At 64.4% G+C, this 24,477-nt stretch overlaps 1 protein-coding gene across 2 annotated transcripts; it reads right to left on the bottom strand.

The window, feature by feature from the left end:
* Nucleotides 1-10,591: 10,591 nt before the first annotated feature.
* TBKBP1 (TBK1 binding protein 1) lies at nt 10,592-20,438 on the bottom strand. 2 transcript variants are annotated; one of them, XM_065856313.2, is made up of 11 exons: nt 20,291-20,438; nt 19,302-19,556; nt 17,994-18,222; nt 17,798-17,920; nt 17,615-17,719; nt 16,988-17,141; nt 16,753-16,913; nt 16,618-16,667; nt 13,188-13,306; nt 11,787-12,526; nt 10,592-11,568 (listed from the first exon to the last, which is right to left on the bottom strand). In XM_065856313.2, exons 3-11 carry the CDS (start codon nt 18,213-18,215, stop codon nt 11,440-11,442), a joined length of 1,803 nt encoding a protein of 600 aa, XP_065712385.1. In that variant the 5' UTR covers nt 18,216-18,222; nt 19,302-19,556; nt 20,291-20,438; the 3' UTR covers nt 10,592-11,439. The 2 variants fall into 2 exon arrangements, with proteins under 2 accessions (XP_065712385.1, XP_071654254.1); XM_071798153.1 differs by having other exon boundaries at nt 13,191-13,306.
* Between the last annotated feature and the right edge of the window lie 4,039 nt (nt 20,439-24,477).

Below are 24,477 nucleotides of genomic sequence, written 5' to 3'. Positions count from 1 at the left end.
GGTGGGGGACACGGGAGGGGACAGGGACACTATGGGGAGACACAGGGAGTGACCAAGGGGACAATGGAGAGCCCACACTCCTGGGTGCCCGACATTTTGGGTCACCCCTGCACGTTCTGGTGTCACAGCACACACAGGAGGTGACTCGGGCTGGGGGCTCGTCCCCTTCTGGGCCATCTTCCCCTTCTGCCAGGTTTGGGGTGCTCCGAGTCCCCTGGGCACAAGCTGTGCTCCCCCAGTGTCCTCCCAGGACCAGGTCTCCCCAACACCTGCCCTTGACCCCACTGTGCCAGGGGAAGTCCCCGTGTCCCCTGGAGCCATCACGATGGCATTTTGCTCTGGAGGGGCCACTTCCCTTGGCAGCATCCCCAGCCCAGCGCCCGTCAATACTTTCCATTCCCAGTGGGGCAGTGCCATGGGAGGGTGGGGGACGGTTGGGTGCCACCCCGCACGAAAGGACGAGTGACACTGCCATCGGCCTGTGTGTCCCTTTCCTGGGGTCTGGGCTCACCTCTTGGGTGCAGGGATGTGCCCGAGTGTCCCCACATCTGCGGGTCCCCTCTGGAGCTGGGGGGTGTGAGGTGTGGGGAGACAAAGGGGCACATGTGAGTCTCTACCAAACCCACATCCTCTGGGACTGGTGGCCCTGGGGGGTGGCAGGTGACAGCGTTGGCAGGGGACAGCGGGAGCAAATGGATGGGGACAGATCTGCAGGAGGAAATGGGGAGTTAAGGATGTACGGGGTGGGGGTCGTGGCTGGGCCGTGTGGGGCGGCTGGACGGGACCCCCATGTCCCCACAGTGTGTCACCTCGCGGGGATCTGGCAGGGGGTGTGTATTGGCCCATCAGACACAGCTTAGCAGCCATTCGGGCCTTTCAGCGGGGAATTGTTCCGAGGGTTCTCGGGCTGCCATCTCTATGCAAAGCCCCCCTGCTGACCCCCCTGCCACCTTTCCGGCTCCCTGCCAGCTCCTCTGGCCCCTCATCCCTGGGACTCACCCCCCAGGTACCCCCAGGCTGGCAGGGCACGGCCACCCCCTCCCAACCCGTTGGGCAGGACCCCCTCCACCACCTGCCCAAGCGAGAAAAAGAAGGAAAACAAGGAAATTTCCAGCCTTTATTTTCTAGGATGAAAAATAAAGGCTGGAGGGGGGTTAGGGTTGGGGGGGAACGACTCATTAAGGTGGGGGGGGAAGCAAGTGCTGCAGCACGTGCTCCCTGACGTCACGACGTGCTAATTCATTCCTGTTATACCATCGCCGGCGAGGATAAATTCACAGGGACACTCCCCCGCTGCGAGATCAGCCGTGGCGGCCACCCAGACGGGTGTGGGGCTCATGAGCATCCCTGCTGCGCCCACGCTGGGGACCTGCCATCGCTGGGGACCTGCCACCGCTGTCCTGTGTCCCCCTCGGCACTGGGGTCCCGGGTGGTGGTGACAGTGGGGCCCGGTGGGGCAGGGGAGGGAGTGCGGCTCTGTCCTCAGGATGTCACGTCCTTGAGTGTTCCCCCCGCAAGGTAAAGTGACACCGGGGACACTGCCCTCCCTGGGAGACACAGCGGGATTCCTGGGGCGACGGTTGTCACAAGTGTCCCTGCGCAGGGAGGACTCGCTCAAGGCCAGGAGGGACAGGAGGGCTGGGAGCCTTGTCCTGACCGTCACCTCGAACAGCCTCCGACGGCCCTGTGCGACGGGGACACTCCGGGGCATCCTCAGCCGGGAATTCAGGCTTTATCCCCTCTGATGCAACGTCCTTTCGGATGGGACAGTCTCTGTGCCAAGTGGCTTGAGCTCCATGGAGAGGGAGCACCGGGATTTTGGGTCCAAACCTCAGCAAGGCAGTGGCATCTGCAGGGTTTCCTGGAGGGCGGGAGACCTGGGACCTCTTTGGGGCCACATTCAAGCCCCTCAGTTTCCCCTCTGCAGACGGCTGATGCAACACAGCACTTTGCACATCCTGGACATGGGTCCAGCTGAACCCAGCACCAAATCCCCGGCAGGGGCAGCGGGCAGGAGCCAGACCCCACCAGGGTGCCAGACCCCACCAGGGTGCCAGACCTCATCATGGTGCCAGCCCATGGCCTGCTGTCCCCAAGCCCCACTGTCCCCAAGCCCCACTGTCCCCACGTCACCCTCCAGCCCAGACCCCAGGCAGGTGCTGGTGCTGCTGCAGCGATTTTGCTCTTCCATCAGGAATTTGCTCACTGGGGACTGAGGGGAAACTTGGGGGTTATTTTCTTAGTCAATGGCATTGTTCCTGTTTTCATTATTAAAACGAACGCGAAGGCACCGGGCACCCACAGGGGCTAAATTTGGTCTCAGGGAAAACCAAAAATACTCCCCCCCACCCCGGAGGAATTTGCATCTCGCTGCTGCTCGAAGGCAACGGGTTGCTGATAAGCTTGGGGAGGCATGAACGCGAATTGCAACATGGCCGGGCCACCATGGCCACCAGCCCCCACCCTTGGGACCCTGCGCAGCCCGGCTTGGGGACACATCCTGCACCCGGTTCCCCCAGCACTGGGAAAGAGATGAGCGGAAGCGGGGGCACAGCCAGCGCCAAGCACCCCAAACCATCCTGATCGGCACCACGAGGATGCTCAGCACCTTCTGCCGTTGGAAAGGGAGCACCCATGGGTGTTGGGGGTGGGTGCTGAACCTTCCCCAGCGCCGCCAGGGCCAGGTCAGGGCCAGGTGGGGGTGACACGTTGGTGGCAGCTCCGGGAGGGTCAGCGGCCGGGCGGGGGGGGCTGACCAGACGGCTCCTTAATCTCGGGGAAGGAAGCAGCTCTGGTTACGGAGCTGCCCTCGGTGTAAAAGGAGAGCGACAGGAAGAAAAGTCATTAACATCGTTCCAGCCGCTGCCATCCAAAACCCACCTGGTGCCCCCTGCGCCCCCCACGCCCCCGCCACTGCCGCCACCGCGCTCCCGGGGGTCCGGCCGAGGGACCCCCCAGTGCCCATCCCTGGGGTGGTCCCACTCGAAGCCCCAGTGCCCGGAATCCCGGTGCTCCCGCCTGCGGGACAGATCCTGCCCCCCCGGCCACCAAACCGCAGTTTTGGTCCCTCCTCCTCCTCCTCCTCCTCTTCCTCACCCTGCCCGTGGGAGTTGGTGTGGGGGGACACGGGGCAGCTGCCCACCCCAGCCCTAAGTGAGTGCCACCATGTCCAGGGTGTCACCATGTCCAGGGTGCCACTGTTCCCCCGTGCGTGGGGTGGGGAAGCATCGATGAGTGTGACACTGTGTGAGTGTGGGAGGGGGCCACTGTGTGTACGTGGGTGTGCAAAAGGGCTGGGGAAGTGTGCAAAGAAGCTTGAGTGTGCACAAGCGTGTGTGAGTGTGCAAGGAGCTGGGTGTGTGTGTGTGCAAGGGGGCAGGGGTGTGAGAAGGTGCCAGTGTGTGCACGGGTGTGCAAGGGGACTGGTGTGGGTGTGCATGGGTGTGCAAGTGAGCCGGTGTGTGTGTGTGGGTGTGCATGGGTGTGCAAGGGACTGTGGAATTGTGCAAAGGAGCCAGTGTGTGCACTGGGACCGCTGTGGGTGTGCAAGGCAGCCAGCCGTGCGCGTGCAAGGACGTTTGCACAGGAGGCCCATCGTGTGTATGTGCAGCGTGGGGGAGCTTGCGAGGACCCCCCCTCCAGCGCCCGCTGGGCCGGGGGGACTCCATGTCACCCCCCCGCCAGCTCCGCAGCCCCTCGGCCCCTCCTGTACCAGGCGATTTGCTTCAGCGGGAGCTGGATCCTCGGTGAGAAGCCGCAGCTCCCTGGGGAGCGCCGGGGGGGCTGCAGCCCCTGTCTGGCCGGTTTAGCGTGACGGGGGAGCGCGGGGCTCCGGGCTGGGGCCCCCAGCCCTTCCTCTTCGTCAGCGGGATGCGAAGGCCGGGGAGTGATGTGCGCTGACCGGGCGGGGGGGACGGCGGGCGAGACACGGGCTACAGCTTCTGACAACGTGCGGCCCCCCCGGGCACACGCGTGTGCGGGATCGCTCGCCCCGCCGCCTCGGCCCTCCCCACATCTGGCTCCCGTAGGCTCGGTGGCACCGGTGACATGGGGACACGGGGGGGCCAGAGCCCTCTGGGGTGTGGCTGAGGATGCTCCAGCCCAGCAGAAGAGGTGGCGGCGGCCAATCCTATCCCATGGGGACCAGTCCTGCCCCTTTGGGTCTCATCCTGTCCCTCAGGGTCCTGTCTTGACCCATTGGGTCCCATTCTGTGCTATCAAGTCCCATCCCATCCTATTGAGTCCCATCCTGTCCCACCAGGTCCCGTTCTGTCCCAGTAGGTCCCGTCCTGTCCTATCGGGTCCCATCATGTCCCACCAGGTCCCATTCTGTCCTGCCAGGTCCCATCCTGTCCCAGCAGGTCCCACACAGTCCCACGGGGTCCCACACAGCTCTGGAGGGCCCGATCCTGCTCCAGGGGGTGGTGGGGGCAGGGGGAGGCAGCCGGAGGCAGGACAGCATTGGGGACGGACACTCGCTGCGTGCCAAACAGCAGAGCCATGAGTTAAAAATACCCACGACGGAAGTGGAGGTGTCGGCACCGGCTGCTCGGGGCTGGGGGGGCCATGCTCGGGTGTCCCAGCCCCCACTGGGGACCCTCCTCCCCACCACCACGACCCCACCAAAGTGGGTGGCAGCACCGGCTGGGAGGTCCCCATGACACAGAGCTGGGGTCCCTGAAACCCCGGGCAGGAGGAACATCACCGCCCCCCCACACCGCGGTGGGTCCCACCGCCACCATGGGCCTGCGGGAAATGCAAAGTGACAAATGACACCCTGCACGCATTAATTGATGTGACGCGGGGCTGACATCGCGGTCGCACCCGGGGCCGGCGCGGGAAGAGAATAAAGAAAAAATAACAGTAAAGATAATAAAGATAATAAAGATAATAAAGATAATGAAGATAATAAAGATAATAATAATAATAATAATAATAATAATAATATCTAATCAGATGTCAGAAATAGGTTAGGGGAAGGAGCCAGAGCCGGGTTCATTTCAGCTGCCGGTTACAAAGAGCAGCCCGCGGGTCCAGCTGTTGCGGGTCCAGCTGTTGCCGGTCCAGCTGTTGCGGTGCAAACCTGAACCATGGTGGGGGAGCCAAAAATGAGGGAGGGATGTGCTGGGGGCAGAGGGGGCTGGGATGTGCTGCCCACACCGTGTGTCTCTGCGGGACGGTGGGACCCCAGCCCCAAATCCCACCTGCCCGAAGCCCGGCTCCTCCGCAGCGCCAGGGCTCGGTGGCAGCCCAGGGTGCTCCAGCTGGCACAAGTGCCAGATTTATCCCCAAAATGTTGCTTTCCCAGCCCCCAGCTACCCCACAGGTGTCAGAGGGTTTAAGGGACCCCCAGGTGTCCCATGGGGGGACAGGGCAGGTTGCAGCAGGGACCGCTGGGCTGTGGGGGTGGCCTGGGGTGGCCTCGCGGTGGCCGTGGCCGCTGTCCCGGTGGGTCACAGGGAGTTCAGGCTGCCGCTGGGGGTGACAATGGCCCCTGGGCACCTTCCTGGTGCTGGATTTCGGGCTACCGGCCAGCGCGAGGCCACCAGCGGGTTGTGGCCGTCACGGCCCCACGTGTCCCCATGGCCGCAGCTCCCTGGGGACACGTCTGCCACGGGGCCACCGCCATGGCCAGTCACCACCACGCTGTCCCCGAGGGCCACGCAGGGGCCAGGGGACACACTTTCTGTCCCCCCGCTGCATCCCAAGTGCTCCCTGCATCACAGTGCATCACCCCCTGCATCCCCCCACATCCCACCCCAGTGACAACTGGGGACAGGGGGTGCCAGGGCACAGGGGGGTTTGAAGGGGAGGGGTGTCTTCCATTAAACCCACCCCCCCGTTGGATGCTCGATCCGGGTGACCCCGAGTTTAACCCCACTTACGGTGCCGGCAGACGCTGCCCCCGATGCAGATGGGTTGTGACAGCCGAGAAGTCCCCCCCGGCGGGCGCTGGCGAGGCGCTGGCCGTGGCGGGGGGGCGCGAGGCCCTTGTCACGGCGCGTTGGCTCCGTCACCTCCCCGCAGCAAGACGGCGGGTCCCGCGCGCGGGGCCGGGGCGGTCTGTGGGTCCCCGGGGGGCCCGGTGGCACTTGTCTCTCCGTAGCATCCGTGATGGCGCTGGGCACATGGCAGCCGGGGCTGCGCGTCCCCCCCCACCGCTGTCATTTGAGGCCGCAGCCTCCTGACGGCTGGGAGAGGGGGGGTCACCGCAGATGGATGCTTAAGAACCGATACCATCGTGGGGATGAGGAAGGACGCTGAGGTGGTTTGGCTAGGAGGGGACATGCCACATCCTCCCCAGGGCGGGAGGGTTGGCAGGAGGTCCCCGGGGACCACGGGAGCCACTGTGGCCCCCCCGAGGCTGTGGGGAGCGGGGCCGGGGAGGGCAAAGCACGTGCGAAAACCTTCTGTCTCTCCAGGAAGAGCATCTGCCAAAGGTCAGGCAGCTGCCGCTGGGACATGTGTGGGACAGGGACCAGCAGCCAGAGCCCGAGCTGGCCAGGGAGCGATGGGCAGCTGCTGCCAGAGCCAGGCACCCCGGGGTGATGTGGGCACCTCGGGGTGATGCAGGGACCAGGCACCCCAGGGTGATGCTGGCACCAGGTACCCAGCTGGATGCAGCACCCAGGGTGATGTGGGCACCCAGGGTGATGGTGACACCGGGTACCCAGCCAGGATGCAGCACCCAGGGTGATGTGGGTACCCAGTCGGGATGCAGCACCCAGGGTGATGTGGGCACCCAGGGTGATGGTGACACCGGGTACCCAGCTGGGATGCAGCACCCAGGGTGATGGTGACACCAGGTACCCAGCCAGGATGCAGCACCCAGGGTGATGTGGGCACCCAGGGTGATGGTGACACCGGGTACCCAGCCGGGATGCAGCACCCAGGGTGATGGTGACACCAGGTACCCAGCCAGGATGCAGCACCCAGGGTGATGTGGGCACCCAGGGTGATGGTGACACTGGGTACCCAGCTGGGATGCAGCACCCAGGGTGATGGTGACACCAGGTACCCAGCCGGGATGCAGCACCCAGGATGACGTGGGCACCTAGGGTGATGGTGACACCAGGTACCCAGCCAGGATGCAGCACCCAGGGTGATGTGGGCACCCCGGGATGCTGTGGGCGCCCCAGGACAATGTGGGCACCGCTGGGAAGGGGCTGAGCTGAGAAGCCAAAGTGCAGCCGCCCCGAGTCCTTTGCAGAAAACATGGGCTGAGACCCCAAGCCAGTTTTGCCACCTCTCTCCGCGGGGCTGAGGGGCTTGTCCCCAGGGCTGTGGGCGCAGCCCCCCGCCGGGCAGCCCCTCCGTTTCTTATAAACGCCTCTGGAGACACTTGCCCTGTGACATGGCAACTCTGGGGCTTGTGGTTGAACCCCAGGGCTCCGGCTTTGACTCACACCGGATCCGCGGCACCGAGGGGCCTTTCGGGCGCCCACGGCTGGAAAGAAACGCTCACCCGGGCAGGAGCGCCGGGCGCTTCCTCGCAGCACCGTTTCCTATAAACCGCGACGGAGGGGAGCCGGGGCTAAGCTGCCATCATTGTCCCCAAACCAAGTCCATTGGAACCCTCCAGTTCGGTATGGGGGGGTCATCTTGTGCACACAAGAGATCCCCCCGACGTCCTTCAGCGAGCAAAGTCGAAAGTAGCAAGAAACACCCAGGGCAAGACATCAGCACAAGCCTTAGGAGCCAGCAGAGAATCCCTCTCAGGACACACAGCCTGGCTGTCACCGCTGTCCCCATTGTTTGGGGTGGCCCCAGCCCCGGTCCCCGTCCTCCGCCCCAGCTGCAAGAGAAAGTGGGACCCAAGCAGCGAGAATCACTTCATTTTTCCCCTAAATGATAGAAACGCTGAGAAAAGAAAAGAAAACCCCGAAAGCCTGCTGGAAAAAGAAACCTTTCGACCAGCCCAAAATAAGAGGGGGTTTTTGCCAGGAAAAAGAAAACAACAAAAAGAAAAGAAAGAAGAAAGTTGCATAGGAAACGGTGAGGTGTGACCCGCTGCGAGGCTGAGCGGGCACAGGGGACAGGGACACTGTCCCTTGTCACTGCAGCTGACACAGCCAGATGCCCGACCCCTGCTGAGACCCCCCAGCCCCAAAGCAGGGCCTCGGGACCCCACTCTGGCCACGGCCATCACTTTGTCGCTGTCCCCAGATGCTGCTGTGGGGTGCGATGCCCGTTGTGGGGGATGCTCCTGGCCACCCAGACCCTGTCCCCGAACCTTGGGGACACATCCTCCCCAGCACCCTTGGGGCAGGGCAGCCGTGGGGTGGGTTTGGGGACCAGGACTGCAGGGACACACACACACGGGGGTCAGACACTCCTGGGGTGCAGCAGCCCCCCCCAGTTCAGCCCTGGGGGGTGTGAGGGTGAGACCAAAACCACAGCCCAGCGCTGCGGTTGGCAGCTCCTCCGGCGAGGTGCCGGGGAGGCAGTAGCAGCCGGGGGGGTCGGAGGAAATGGGGCCGCACCCCCCCGGGCAGCCCTGCTTGCCCTGTGCCGGGCGGTGCAGCCACAGCGGGGGGTGAGGGAAACTGAGGCACGGGGGTGTGGGTGGCACTGGTGGGACCGGTCCCTCTTGCAGTGGGGGTGTCTCAGGGTTTCCCCATGTGGAGCTGGGGTGGCAGGGGGTGCAGGGGGGTGCAGGGTGTGATGTGCTACATCCTAATCATGGGATGTGGGAGCTGCACCGAGCCCCGTCTCCCCTGCGAGCACGGGCACCCCCAAACCTTCGTCCCCCCCCCCAGCACCATGCACAGGCAGAAGAGGGGGGGCAGCCCCCAGGGAGCAGCTTCGCATGCAAATGCCCCAAACCTGGGGTGCCGGGACCCCCAAACTCGCATGAGCATCATGCACATGGGATGGGGACACATCTCCCCATGGGTGACACGTCCCAGCTCCTCCTGCAAGGCCCAGGAGCTGGAGAGGGGTTGGTGTTTTGGGGGGAGCCCAGGGGTCGCCGGGGAGCCCAGGAACCTCCTGACTCAGCGGGTGCTGCCCCCGGGGGACGCGGAGCTGAGTCGGTGGCAGGATGAGTAACGGCACCTGCGTTTGACGTTTATCACGTGATTTCAAAAAAAGAGATCGGAGCTGGGGGGGCAGTGGGCGGCAGGACGGGGTGGGGTCCCGACCCCCCCACCCCAGTGCATTTCCAGTTCAAACTGGGGGAGAAGTCACCTGGATGCCCTCACTGCTGTGGATTGGGCCTCATCCCCGCCTGGGTGCAACTCCCCCAGATTTGCTGGTTTTGAGACCCCTCCCCACAGCATTGTGTCCCCGTGGGGGTCACTGTGTCCCCCTCAGTTCTGCCCAGCACCCCGGGGGTGCTGAGCCCAGCCCGGGGGGGGCCGGATCCGGCTCAGCCCTGGGCAGGGGCTGCTCTTCCCGCCCCCCCGCCCGATGCAAGATGCTCCGGTGATAACGGCGCTGCTATGAGCGCATCGGTGCTGCTATGAGCGTATCTCCTTCACACCATCGTGCTGCGGCGGCTGGGAACCGGCTCCGCACCCTGTTCGGGGCTGGGGGAGCCGGGATGGAGCCCCCGCCACCCACCGCAGCCTCCCCGGGGCAGAGGGGCCAGAGAACGGTCACAACTTGTCACACGGATGTGCCAACCAGAGTTGGGTTTCTCACGAGCAGCCCAGTCTAAGGGGGTCTCAGCCCTGGGGACGTGCACCCACATTCCCACAGGGTGCAAAATCAGCCCGAGGGGCCCCCCTGGCCCCCAGCGTGCAGGTGGGGGGGCTGTAGGCCCTACAATAACACGGAGGAACCATCCCACACTGGGGATGCTCTGTGACCGTCACCCCAGCGTCACACCCAGCGCCCCCCCCTCTGTCCCCCTGACACAGCCCCACTCACCACTTCACTCACCCAGCACCTCGCAGACTCTTCGCGTCCTCCATGGTGCCCCCAGGGTCACACGCTGTCCCCGTGACACCTCGGTCACCCGCCGGCTGCTCCCCCCACCCAAATAATGGGGTGCAGGGGGGACCTCATGTCCCTTTCATCCCTCGCGTGTCACCCTATGGGCATTGCGCATTACCAGAGTGACAACTTGGGGACACGCCATCGTGTCACCAGGATGAGCCCAGCCCAGCACCACGCTGGCACCATCGTTGTCACAACCCCCGCGCCCACCCCAGGGCTGGGACAAACCCTGGGGGATGTCCCCATGTCCCCAGCTGCAGGGGACCCCAAACACGCCGCTCTGGCCACACACCGGTGCTGCACCACGCAGCCGGGGCTTGGCCGTGTCCCCACTGTCACCACCCCAGGGCTGGCGATGGTTTTCGTTTTGCTTTTAATTGTCCCATTTTTTGTCACCTGCCAGGCCAGGAAACCCAAAACATGTCACTGTGCCGGGAAGGGGGGTGCAGGTCACCCCAACAGGCACCCTGAACCCCGTCACCCCCGCAGCTGAGCCCTGGTGACACAAGCTGGCTCTGCCAGGGCTGGATGTGGCAGTGCCATCTCATCCCCTGCCCTGTCCCCAGCCCCAGGGGGTCACCCACAACCTGCCCCCCCGCTCCCTCCCCAGGGACCTGAAGAGAGGACACAGCTTGGCCCCCCCACGGCGTTGCGGGTGCTGGACGGTTTTATTGGGGTCGGTGGCATTGCGGGGAGCGGGTCCCTCTGCCCGGGGTGCAGTGGGGGCACCCGCGGCCGAGCCCCGGGGGTGCGGGGGTGCGCGCCGTGGCACAGGGGGACATGCAGCGCGGAGCAGCTCGGCGGGGGGGGACACCCCCTCTCCTGGCAGCTTTGAGGTAGATTGAACGTGGAGGGGATGGGTGATGGGGTGGGGGCTGTGCTGTCCCCAGGCTGCGGGGGGGACACAGGGGCCGTGTCCAAGGCTCGCTGTGGCCTTGGGGGGGGAAGCACTGAGAGCCCCCCCAGGGCTGTGGGGGGGGTCCATGCTGCACCTTGGGGGGTCATTTCTCAGCAGCATCGATGTGGGGAGGGGGTAGAAATGGGGCTGGGGGAGGCGGCTTTTAATGTAAAAGATGTTTGAACTGGTGGGATGATGTGAGGGGACCGAGAACAAGCAGCTGCCCCCCCAGCATCCCCCAGACCCACCTGTGACCCCTGGGGCGGGGGCAGCCCCTTTCCCTTCACCCGCGTCCTGGGGGCCGGATCGGGGACCCGGCCCCTCGAATCCTCCCTGAGATCAGACAGCGGCACCCACGGGCGCAGGTGACACCCAAGGGCGCAGACGGGTCACCCTGCCACCCCGCTTTGAGCATCCCAACCCGCTGCGAGCGCAGGGATGGGGCAGGTGTGGAGGAGCCCACTTTGGGGGGGCTCTGGCGTTGGTGGGGGGCTCAGTCTTTCCGTAGCTACTGAAGACTTGGAGGTATTTCGGGAGCCGAGGGGCTCCCGGTGTGTTCTCATGCAGCATCCAGAGATGGGGGAGCGGGGGGGGCAGGCTCAGATCTTGCTGTTCTCCAGGTGCGAGTCGATGTGCTTGACCAGCGCGTCGTCGGGGTAGCCGATGGGGAAGGCCAGCTGGCACAGCGGGCAGCTCCGCACCTCCGAGTCCCCCGTCTCCAGCAGCAGCTGCAGCGGGGGCGCACAGGGGGTGCTGAGCCCACCGCCCACTCCCCACGGCACTCACGTCCCGTTGTCCTCCCCCCCAGCCCCTGGATGCCATGCAGTCGGGGAAACCGAGGCATGCCATGGGGTCACCACCCTGCAGCGCAGCACGGGGGTCCCTGGGCTCTCCCCACCCTCAAGCCACCCCAACACATCCCCGGTTTGGGGGGGGTCCCGCTTACGTTGATGGAGGGCCAGGACTGTGCGTGCTCTGCCCGGGCGTAGGCAGCGGCCGATCGGTGCGCGGCGTCGGCGTCGGGGAAGCCGGCGCAGAAGGAGGCGCAGCGGATGGCCCCCGCCTCGGGGCTGGGGGGGCTGGGGACCCCCCACTCCTCCTCGTCCGACGATTGCTTCTCAAAGCGCACGTGCTCCTCGAAGGGCGGGCGGGCACTCAGCGGGGCCCCCGCGCCCCCCAAGTAGACGTCGCCATAGGGCCGGTGCTTGGGGAGCGTGGAGGCTTCGGGCTGCAGCCAGAGCGAGCGGCTCTGCTGGTACAGGGCCACGTTCGTCACCTCCGAGTAGCTGCGGCGTCCCTGGAAACCCGCCTTGACGTGCCGGCTGGACGGTTTGGCGTAGCCCAGCTCCATCCTCTCCCCGGGCAGCCGGTGCGGTGACGCCGAAGCCGGGGACGGGCAGGATGGTGGCACCGGGGACCGGCGCTGCTGGGCGGGCGACTGGTTGGCGGGTGGCACGGGGGAGCGGCGCTGCGGGGCGGGGGACTGGCAGGGCGCGGGGGCTGGCGAGCGGCGCTGCTGGGCTGGCGACTGGCTGGGGGGGCCTGGCGAGCGCCGCTGCAGCGCTGGCGACTGGCACTGCGGTGCCGGCGGCCGCCCCGGCGCAGCGGGCGAGGGGCACTGCGGGGCGGGCGAGCGGCGCTGCTGGGCTGGGGAATGGCACTGGGACAGCGGGGAGTGGCGCTGGCCTGCGGGGAAAAACGGGGTGGGGAGCACAGAAAATATGCCACGTCAGCTTGGGGACAAAGAAAATATCCCTTGGCACCCATCTGCATCCCGGATGGAGGTGGGGACGCAGCTGTGGGGAGCCCCGGCTGGAGGGATGCTCCAGGGAGGGACGTTCTGGGGGTGGGATACTCCAGTGGGGGATACTCTTGGAAAGGGATATTCTGGGGCAGGGATATTCTGGAGAAAGATGCTCTGGGACAGGGATGCTCCTGGAGGTGGATGCTCCAGGTTGGATGCTCCTGGGAGACAGATACTTCTGGAAAGGGATACTCCAGGGCAGGGGTATTCTGGGGCAGGATATTCTGGAGAGGGATGCTCAGGGGCAAGGGATGCTCTTGGAGAGGGATGCTCCAGGTTGGATGCCCCTTGGGGAGGGATACTTCTGGAAAGGGATGCTCCAGGGGTGGGAAGCTCCTGAAGAGGGGGAGGAATTCTCCTGGAGGCGGATACTCTGGGGCAGGGATATTCCAGGGCAGTGATACTCCTGGAGTATGGAAGATGTCCCCGGGGTGGGATGCTCCAGGGGAGGGACTTTTCCCGGGATGGACACAGGCAGGAGCTCAGCCCCAGCGGGACCATCAGGGCAGCCAGGGTGCTCTCCCCATTTTTCACCCCCCTCACCACCGTTGAGGCTCTTGTCCTGCAGCAGCGCACGCAGGATCTGGCTCTGCAGGGCGCTGAGGTTGCGCAGCCGGCACAGCTCCTCCGTCAGCTCCGTGTAGGCCAGCGCCAGGTTCACCCTGCGGCGGGGACAAAGCGTCACCGGGGGCCAATCAACCCCTGCCATGGGGCGCCCCCCAAATCTAACCCAAACTCAGGTTTTTAACTCGAAAGGGAAAAGTTGTGGCATCACGCCCGGGGCAGGAGGCGGGTCCCCCCCGCCAAAGTCATCGGTTTCCCCCCCCCAAGTTGGGTGTCGCTTTTCAAAAAACACGTTCTCCGCGGTGATGCGACGGGAGAAGCCGCGTCCCGAGGGCCCCGCGGGGCTGGGGGCTCCGCGCGTCCCCCCGCGCCGTGCGGAGGATCCGGCTGAGCCGTTGTGACACCGCGGGGACCCGGGAGCCGCCGCTCGTAACTGCAGCCGACAGGTCTGGCCCTGCCCGCCCGCCTGTCAGCGCGTCGGGGGGAGAGCGGAGGGAAAGACGGGAAAGAAACGGGGAAATAGAAGAGAGATTTAAAAAGGAGAAGATAAAGAAGAAGAAAAAATAAGAGAAGAGAAAGAAAAGGGGGAAAAAAGAGAAGAGAAATAGAAAAAGAAAAAAAAGAGAAAGAAGAGGAGAAAGAAGAGAAGAAAGAAGAGAAAGAAGAGGAAGAAGAGGAAAAAGAGAAGACAGAAGAGGAAGAAGAGAAGACAGAAGAGGAAGAAGAGAAAGAAGAGAAAGAAGAGAAAGAAGAGAAAGAAGAGAAAGAAGAGAAAGAAGAGGAGAAAGAAGAGAAAGAAGAGGAGAAAGAAGAGAAGAAAGAAGAGAAAGAAGAGGAAGAAGAGGAACAAGAGGAACAAGAGGAAAAAGAGAAGAAAGAAGAGGAAGAAGAGAAGACAGAAGAGGAAGAAGAGAAGAAAGAAGAGAAAGAAGAGGAAGAAGAGAAAGAAGAGAAAGAAGAGAAAGAAGAGAAAGAAGAGAAGGAAAAAGAAGGTAAGAAAAAGAAAAGAAAACAGAGAAAAATAAGAAAAATAAAAGAAAAAGAAAACAGAAAAATAAGAAAGAGAAAAGAAATAGAAGAAAAATAAGAAAAAAAGAGAAAAAGAAAAGAAATAGGAAAAAGAGAAAAAGAAAGTAGAAAAAGGAGAAAAAAGAGAAAAAGAAGAAACAGAGAAAATAATAAGAGAAAGAGAGCAAAAGAAAGTGAAAAAGAGAGTAAAAGAGCAAAAGATGTTTCCCCAGCCCAGTCCCCATGTCACATCCCCAGGGTCCCCACGGCCTGGCCAGGGTGGCACTGAGGACATGAGCACCGGGACGTTCCTGAGCCCCCATGGGGCCACCCCTGAGCCCCCATGGGGCCACCTCTCCTGCCTCAGCTTCCCCCTGGGACCCAGCATGGGCACCCGGCTCCGAGCCTGGGACCCCAATACAGACACCGGGGGGGTCCCAGCTCCCCCAGTGCCGCCACTGGATTCCAACCACCCCAAATTCACACCGAGGCACGGGAGGAAGCACCGAAACCACAGCACGGGGCGGGGGACACCCAGGGCACCCGCTGGGACCCCCACCCACATCGCATCCCTCCTGCAGCCGGGGGGGTTGCGAGGTTTGGTGCCTTGGTGCCCCCCCCCTCTGAAAAGCTCCATTTCAGGGCAAAAACCACGAGTTTTTGATACGCGGCTGCAGATAAGGCGTGAGAACAAAACAGCCGCCGAAAACGCGGCCGCCCATGTCCTCCCCGTGTGTGTCCCCCCCCCCGGCAAATGACACCCCATTGCCATAGGGGACGGACAATCACAGCAGCACCCCTGGCACGGGCACCCGTGGGTGCAAAATTCATTAACCCCCCCCCCAAATCCCATCAAAAGGGTGGGGAAGAAACGCAAAACCAAACCAAATCCAACCAAAAACACCACCAAACCCAACCCAAACCAAACCAAACCCCACAAGACTATCAAAACAGGGAGGGGGTGGAGGGACCCCCCCACCCGCTCGTGCCGCAGTGGCACGCTGACTAATTCGGCAAAAAACAGCCAAAAAAAGGCACCCGGAGATAGAAAGTGCCGATAAAGCACATTTCAGTGCAAAAAAAGTAGTGGTGGAGAGGAGCGGGTTACAAAAAAGTGCCGTATTTACAAGAAAAGAGCGCGGCTGTGCCCGGGGGGGGAAGGGAAGGTGCCCCCAGGCCTGCGGGTGAGCGGCACGGAACCGGTTGTGCCTCAGTTTCCCCATTGCGACCTGGGGGAGTCGGGCTTGAAAACAAGGTGGGTTTGGGAAATGTTGATAGTGATATTTGGAGTTTTATTTCCCGGTGGGGGTTGGATGTTGTGGGCTGGGGGGGGGGGATGGAACGGTTGCCCCACCCCACCCCCTGAGTCCCCCGCGCTGATTTACACCGGGGAGACAAGAAACGGCAAAAGCATCCGACACCTTGAGAAAAAGGAGGGGGGGGTAAAGCCACCCCAAACACCCCGTCCCTTCTGCAGCCCCGTCCCCACGCGTCACCTTTTATCTGTCCACAGCCCGACGTGCCCCGAGGGGCCGCGATGCCAGCCCGGTGTCACCGCACGGGGGGGACGGGGGTGCCACGTCCTGCGGCGGGGACACGCGAGCGAGGACAGTGGGGTAACGACACCGCTGCCTCATTAAACAGGGCACAGACGGCTGATTTTGGAAGTCTTGGCACTGGCATAGAGCTGCACCCTCACACCAGGGTTATGGGGTCCGGCACAGCCACGCCACATCCCTCAGCTCTCCCCTCCTCTTCTTGGGGGTGTCTTGGCTCAAACCCCCAAATTTGGGAGGCTCAGTCCCTGTCCCAGCACCTGGGGGGGGCCCTGATGGAGCCCCCAGAGCTCACGGCTGCAGCGAGGGGGAGAGCGGGGAGAGACACAAGGGACTCGGCCCCAGCACCGCAACGGCTCCGCATCGGTCGCACTGTTGCAAAAAGCAACATACAGGGCTGTACGGTGCTGCACGGCACAGCTCTGTGCTGTATGATGCTGTATGGTGCTGTATGGAGCCGTACGGTGCTGTATGGTGCGAGCCGTACGGTGCTGTATGATGCTGTACAGTGCTGTACGCAGCTGTATGGTGCTCTACAGTGCTGTGTGATGCTGTACGGTGCTGCACAGCACAGCTCGGTGCTGCACGGTGCCGTACGGTGCTGCACGGTGCCGCTCGGCAGCCACGAGCCGTCAGTGCCCTCTGGAGGCAGCGGCACAGCCACCGAGTCAGCACCGTGCAGCCTGGACGGCGCTGGATCCGAATCGCGCTCACCCCGCAGCCCAGCTCCGAACCCTCGGGGTGCAGCGGGGAATTCGGGATGCAGGATCCCACCTGCTCCCCAACTCCTCTCTGCCACCGGGGGGACCATCCCCAGCGCACCCCAGTCCATCCCCAGTACTTACTGGTCGTCGCCCACCTTCTTCACCCAGGCCATGTCCCGCTCTGACTGCTCCTGGGGAGAGCGGACACCCCGTCAGCACCCGGACCCCCACCCAAGGGGCTGGAGGGGGTCCCCATGGCCGGACCCTGCCCCGTACCTGCTCCCGGGTGTCCTGCAGGTGCTTCAGCTCCGCCTGCAGCCGCTCGCACTCGGCCTTGAGCTGCTCCTCGCGGTGCTGGGCGCGCTGGCTCTCCTGCCGTGCCGCCTCCAGCTCGGCCTCCAGCCCCCGGCTCTGCCAGCCCCCGGCGCGCTCCAGCACTGCGACACGACACGCTCAGCACCCCGGCACGCTCAGCCCGGGGGCACCGCAGGGCAGGGAGGGGGCAGCTCACCATGGGTCAGGCTGGGGTTGGGGTGCAGGGAGAGGAAAGACACGTCCTGGCCCGGCAGCGGGGTCCCCAGCCCTGGGAAGGTGCCACCGTCACGCTGCCGCAGCTGCTGCTCCAGGCTCCGGATGCGGCTCAGATGCGTCTCCACCAGCGCCCGCTGCACGGGGAGGGAAGAGGGACACGGCTGAGCCCCATGGGCATCACGCCCCCTCCCCGGGGTTCATCCTGCCCCGCGGCACAGCCGGTGATTGGGGTCCCTGTGGTGCTGGTCCGAGAAGGGTGATGTGGGATCTGCCCCCAGCCCAGGAGAGGGTGGCATGGTGGCAGTGGCCCCCCCAGCAGGCAGAGTGTCACAGGGGGTGGGTGGTGGAAGCCGGGGATGTTGGGGTGACCCTGAGCCGTGCTGGAGCTGGGAGCATCCCCTGGGAGGCGGGAGGGGGACAGGGACAAAGCCTTGGCCATCACCAGAACCCCAACATGGTCATAACGGGGTGAGCAGCCACAATCCCCCAGTCCCACATCCCCACCGAGTCCCAGCTGCTCCACAGGATGGAGAATCAACCCGCTCAGCACACACTGCGGGGAAGGGGACCCTGATGTCCCCAGGCACCAGTCCTCACCAGCACCCACCATCTCTCCCAGCTCGGTCTCCAGATCCGCCTTCTCCACACAGAGCTTCTCGTAGGCCTGGATCATCTCCTCCAGCTGCTCCTCCCGCTCTTTGCTCTTCTGCAGCTGCCGGGGATGCAGGGGGGGGTGAGTGGGCAGTTCGGGGACCCCCCCGTGTCCCCCAGCCCCGCTGGCCCCGCTCACCTCATGCTGGAACTGGTTGAGCTGCTGCTGCAGCGACGCCTTCTCACTCTTGAGCAGCGACGTCTCCTTGGCCTCATAGAGGGAGAAGATGTGCTCCTCGCCGAACTCGCCGATCAGCGGGTACTGGGGCCGTGGGGCAGGGGGCTCAGCCGGGACCCCCGGCCCCGCGCCCCTCCCGGCCCCCCTGAACCCTCACCTTGACCTCGTACATCTTGAGCCGGCGCTTGAGCGTGGAGTTCTCCCTCTCCAGCCCCGTCAGCCGGTTCTTGATGTCGTCGTAGGCGGTGATGAGGGCGAAGTGCGAGGCCGAGCACATCTCTCCCGAGAGGTCGGTGTTGGGGCTGTCCAGCCAGTCCTCGTCCGGCCCCAGCGCCTCCGGCGTCAGGATGCTGATGTCGTCCTCGAACATGGAGTCCATGTCCTGCCTGTGGTGGGGAGCGGACAGACAGACAGATAGCGGTGACTCTGTGGCCTCGGTCCCCGGGTGATGCGGGATGAACCCAGCTGGGGACAGCCTGAAGCCCCTGGGGTGATGGAGGGGACGGGGACAAGGACAATCCCCAGGAGTGGCCACTGGCAGCAGTTCCAACCCCTCAGTGTCCCCCGGGGCGATTGGGGGACACCGGCCAGGTGATCACCTCTGTCCCCACTGGGGAAGGGGGGGACGAGTGTCCTGGCACCCCCCACTGCAGGGGCCATCACCGCTGGGGTGGAGGATGGGAGCTGGGGGGGCGGAGAGTGTCCCCGGTAGAGCAGCCCTGGGGGACACGGTGACTTTCCCCATGTCCCCCCGGGAGCGAGCGCCAGAAATAGCGGCCGGTGCGGTGGCACGCGAGCTGCTTCCCGCCCTCCCACGCTCCGAGCGGCACAGCCCGCGCCGTGCCCTAAATACCGGCGCTGCCGCTGGCGCCCCGGGAGACACCCGCCCCGCGGGGCCCATCCTGCCGGGCCCCCTGCCGCACTGCCCGGTGCCGCAGGGTTTGTCCCCGGTGGAGGGTTTGGAGTGGCCGGTGCCACCAGCAGCTCTGCCATTCAGCACCGGCCCCGCAGGTAAAACGCGCCTCAAGCAGGAGAGGAGGCAGTGGCTGCAGTGCTGAGCTCTGGTACACACACACCGGGCTCTGGCACTGTCCCCCTGTCCCAGGTGGGGCCCCCGTGGTCATCGGGGTGGCCGCCGGTTGTGCGCAGCCTCCCCGGCTCGGGCAGACATCCGGGAGCTGCTGCCGCACAAATAATTCATAGCACAAAGCCGGGAGAGAGAGGCCATTTCTGCTGGGTGATGGGGGGACACAGCCCAGCGCCCCCTGAACCGAGGGCTCCCCCAGCCCATGGAACCCCCAGCCCCGCTCTGCCCTGGAGGACAGACCCCCCGGCTGCTCCCGCCGCCCCAGCTCGGTGCTCTCACAGCCACGTGTTTTGCAGCCTCCATCGGGACGAGGAGCGTGAAACGCAGACAAACCCCCCTGCTGCTCCCCAGCCTGTGCCTCAGTTTCCCCGTCTGTACCTTGCAGCGGGCCCCGGGCGCGGGGCGAAGCGGTGCGGGCTGGGCAGGGCTGCGGCGCGGGCACGCGGGGCTCAGGCGGCGGCGGCGTGGGCAGGGAGCCGCGGCGGGCGGGCGCTCAGATCGGCCACGACAGGGTCAGTGGGAGACGGCAGCGTTATCATTAGGTTCCAGGGGTAACGGTGGAGGTCCCCACGGCACCGGTTGCGCTCCCTCTGCGTTCCCAGCCGTTGATCCCTCCTCGAGGCCTACAAATACCTTCAGAGAGAGCGAAAATGGGGCTGCAGCTCCGCGGCACCGGGACATGTCGGGAAGGCTCGGCCGGTGAGCAGCAGTGGGGATGGGGACAGGGACGGGCTGTGCCAGGGAGCAGATGCCACCGCGGTGCAAGCTCCATATGGGGGGACACTCCACGCAGCTGCCCGGCCCCCAACACGGCCCCGCATGGGCGTCTGGGGTGACGTGCTCGGCGGTACCGTGGCCCCAGAGCAGCGGCTCCAGCCGCGCAGCCCTGCCCCGGCACAGCCCCCTCCCCAGCGCTGTCACCTCCCCGGCACTGTCCCCGCTGCGAGGGGACGAGGGGCCCGGGACACGGGGCCACGGCCCCGAGGGAGCGTGGACGGGCTGCGAACCGGCGTGTGAACCGGGAGCGAAGCGGGGAGCGAACGTGGCCCCGACCGCGGGCGCGGGGCTCGGGCAGGCGGTTCAGCCCGCGCGGGGGTCGCGGGCGCCGGTGATGGGGGTGGCCCGGCCTGCGGCGGCTCCGGTGCCTCCGGTGCAGCCTCCGCGAGCGCGCCCGGCCCTGCCCGGTGTCGCACCGCGCCGGACGGGATCGGGGATGCGGGAGGGTCCGGAGCCGAGCCGGGGATGGAGCCGCAGGGGGAGATGGGGATGGACACGGGGACGCGATGGTGACCGGAGGCGACAGGCCCCGGTGAGGCGGGGGCAGCCCGGTTATCCCCCCCCGGCCCCGGCCCCGGCCCCGCACTCACCGGCGATACGATACGATGCGATACGATGCGATGCGATGCGATGCGATGCGACGCGGCAGCGCCCGCCGGGATGCGGTGCTGGTGCCGGTGTCGTGTCGGTCCCGGCCGCCCCCGCCGCAGCCCCGGCCGCCGTTTCTTCCGCTCCGGAGACACCGCGAAACCACGTGGGCACCGAGCGGCCGCCAGCCCCTCCCCCCGGCCCGGTGCCGCCCCCGGGGCTGCCCCCCCATCCCCGCCACCCCCGGGCACGGCGGCTCCCGGGGCCGCTCGGGGGGACACACGCTGCCCCGGACCCCGCGGAGCCGCCACCCCCTGCCCAGCCCCGGGGGGAAAACACCGGCCCCCAGCCCCCTGCTGCGGCCGGGACCCCGGGAGGGCTGAGGGGGGCCGGGGGGTCTCCCTCCCCGGGGGGGGCGATGGCAGCCCCGCAGCCACACGCCATGGGGGCTGGGATGGGCCCGCCTCCCCCCTTCCCCCTTCCGAGAACATTTTATTCCCTGAATTGTTCTCTCGGAGCTGCTTCCATTATGGAATTACATTTTCCTGCCTGTGCTGCGCAGGGTTATTAATAGCTGCTCTCCTTTCGCCGCTGCCGCCCGTGCTGCGGGGCACAGACCCCGCACCCCCCGGGTGGGGGTGTCACTGCCGGCCTGGCACCCCCCGACCGTGAGGCCTGGACAGACAGACCCACAACACCTGGCAGACAGACCAACAGCACCGGATGACCCCGATGGCATAAGCATCGTTGCCGAGGCCTTGTCCCATCCCACTGGGGGACCCAGGGGACAAGCGGAGCCCCCGGGGTGCGGGAGGTGTCACCGCAGCACATCCTGCACCCCGGGCAGCTGCTTCCATCCCATGCTGGGCTGGGGGTGAAGGTGTCACCGCAAAACCAGCAAAGATGGTTTTTGGCTTCATCCAACCTCTATTTCCCCCTTGGGGACCCAAAGGGAGTGAAACCCCCAGCCAAGGAGCTCCCCTGGGGGACCCTGTCCCAGAGACCCCTCCAGCGCTGTGTTTAGCGCTGCTGGATCATCGCTCAGATGGAGCTTGGAGAGCACCGCAGTGATTTAGCGCACAGATCATCCTCACCAGTGGCACAACCAGACCCTGCCCGCCCCGGTCGGCATCACCGGGTACCGATGCCGAGTGATTCCCATGGCTGGAGCAAGAACCGAGCACCACGCCGGGGGTTTCCCAGCCGAAAACACAACGCGAGGCCCAGGAGGTTTTGGGAGGGTGATGCTGGGTGGGCACCGCGCTGCTCCAAGGCCTCGGCGAGCAAAGCGCGGCCGTTCCTTTCTGAATTCCTGCCAGGGACTGGCACGTTGCCTTCAGTGTGTGACCTGGAGGAACCAACAGCTCTTGGGGGTTGCGGGGGCACCGAGCTGGGCTGGGAGGCAGGAGGGGACATGTGAGAGCCGAGGGGACAGGTGGGGACCGCGCTGTGCTGCAAACAGGGCCCTGGAAAAATCCCGAGCATGCCAGCTCCGGCGTTGCTCACGCTGGCAGATTGCTGCAAAGCGCTTTGAAGTGCAAATTAAGGTTTTTCCATCATGTTCGGAGTTAATTTTGACGCAAGGAAAACAGCACCGGCCTCAGCACCGCCTGCATGGGATGGAGGCAGGAGCCGTGCTGGAGATGAGGAGCCCCGCGGGGACGGGGACACGGCCCCATGTCCCCCCTGAGCCCTCCGGGGGCTGCGCACAGGGGACAGGGCACAAGGAGTGATCCAAGCTCTCACAATCATCACCCACGTAAGCCAAGCCCTGGGATTTGGGGTCCCCATTGCACCCCCCAGCCAAGCACCGCCTGAGACCACAGGGATGGGCAGAGCAGCACCCAGCCTGGTACCCGGGGATGCTCCAGCTCTGCCCCTGCGCTTCCCGCCTCTCTCCCAGATCCCCATCTCCACCCCGTAACTGAATTATTTAACCCTAATGCATTTTGGATACGGTTGAGGTCTCGGCTGATCACGCAGTTCCATGGTGCCTGTGGCAGGGAATGAGGGATGGCAGGGGGAGAGCAGGAAGAGCAGGGAAGAAGAGCAGGGGAGGAAGAGCAGGGAGGAAGGGCAGGGAGGAAGAGCAGGGAGGAAGAGCAGGGAGGAAGAGCAAGGGAGGAAGAGCAGGGAGGAAGAGCAGGGAGGAAGAGCAAGGGAGGAAGAGCAGGGAGGAAGAGCAGGGAGGAAGAGCAGGGAGGAAAAGCAAGGGAGGAAGAGCAGGGAAGAAGGGCAGGGAGGAAGAGCAGGGAGGAAGGGCAGGGAGGAAGAGCAGGGAGGAAGAGCAGGGGAGGAAGAGCAGGGAGGAAGGGAAGGGGAGGAAGAGCAGGGAGGAAGAGCAGGGGAGGAACAAGCTCTCCCGTCCCCAGCCCGCATCTCCTCCTCGAACAGCCCGTGTAACTGGGAGGCTGCAAACTCCCCAGCTCACACAAGGCCTGAGCTGTGATAAACACACCAGTTGAACCCCAAAGCGTCACCTTCATCATCTTCAGCGACCGCCGCTCGTTCGTTATCCCCGTTAACCACACATGGGGGAACACAGGAGCTCTTGGGCAAAGGCTTTATCCCGTGTCTGGACTCTGGGAATTTTGGTCACCCCTGGGTGAGGGGACACGTGTGACACCGCAGCACTCGGTTTCGCAGGGGGACGCTCCCCATGACCACGAACCACAGCTTCCCCCAGCGCCCGACACATGGAACGTTCATCACAGAACCGTTTTGGTCAGCAAAGCCCCTCGAGACCACCGAGTCCAACCAACCGCCACCCCAACACTGTCCCCAAACCGTGTCCCCAAGGGCCTGTTCACCCCCGGGTGTGCAGAACCCCCGGAGCGGTGACACCAGCCCAAGGGCCACATCCTTGCCTTGTCCCCTGCGCTGCCACCGTGCCACCCCCAGCGCTGTGTTCGGCGAGCGCCGGTGGCGCCAGACAGCGCGGGAGGTGCCGAGGCTGCGGTGACACCTCCCAAACTACAAAATGAAGCTTTCGGTTGGATTTTTGTCCCCAAAGCTGCAGGGAAATTGGTTCTTTCTCCTCTCCCTATAGGGACGTGGCTGTCGCACATCAGCTCCGCTCACCTCGGGCCACCCAGCACCAGGAGAGGCGCTAAGTAGTGATAATAATGACAATAATAATAAAAATGCAGCGTTGGGGGGGAAGAGAGCGAGCCCCCGCGCCCAGAAATAGCACACGCGGCCCCGCGATCCCCGGCGTGGCACATACGGCTGGTGACACATTTGCTGTCACCTCCCCGAGAGGAAACATCGTCACTGTCACTCGTCCCATCCCACGCGGCCGCCGGGAGCAGAGGCGGCTCTGGGGAAATGCAGCAGGAAAAGAAGGAGGAAAATAAAAATAAAGCTTTGTTTTTAAGTTAGAAGGTGTACAAATCGCTCCTACCGGTAACCGGGTCCCTTCCGAGCGCTGGTACCAGCGGGTTCATCTTCACTGCCACAAGCGCCGGTTCTTTCACTGGGTACGACTCAAATGGACAAAGTGAATAAAGCAGCTTGGTTTGGGGAGAAAAGGCCCAGATTGCGTTAATGGGCACTTTGATTCAACTTTAACCCCTCCCTCCCTGCACTGAGAAATCATTCAAGGAGGAAAAGGCTCAACCCGAAGCACCAAAACCGTCGCGGTCGTGCGGCCCCGGCTGGACAGGGACAGGATTGTGGTGCTGGGGGGTGGTGAGTAGGTCAGAGAGGTTCTCCTGCACCTCTGCCCTGCCCTGGGGAGACCACACCTGGGATATTGTGTCCAGTTGTGGCCCCTCAGCTCCAGAAGGACAGGGAACTGCTGGAGAGAGTCCAGCGCAGCCACCAAGATGCTGAAGGGAGTGGAGCATCTCCCGTGTGAGGAAAGGCTGAGGGAGCTGGGGCTCTGGAGCTGGAGAAGAGGAGACTGAGGGGGGACTCATTCCTGGGGATCAATATGGAAAGGGGCAGTCTCAGGAGGATGGAGCCAGGCTCTTCTGGGTGACAAGCAGTGACAGGACAAGGGGCAATGGGTGCAAACTGGAACACAGGAGGTTCCACTTAGAGATGAGAAGAAACTTGTTCCTGGTAAGGGTGGCAGAGCCTGGCCCAGGCTGCCCAGGGAGGTTGTGGAGTCTCCTTCTCTGCAGACATTCAAACCCGCCTGGACCCCTTCCTGTGGAACCTCAGCTGGGTGTTCCTGCTCCGGGGG

The sequence above is a fragment of the Patagioenas fasciata genome, chromosome 22, assembly GCF_037038585.1.
Source record: "Patagioenas fasciata isolate bPatFas1 chromosome 22, bPatFas1.hap1, whole genome shotgun sequence".
NCBI lineage: Eukaryota > Metazoa > Chordata > Aves > Columbiformes > Columbidae > Patagioenas > Patagioenas fasciata.
This window is presented reverse-complemented; position numbering and strand designations above follow the sequence as displayed.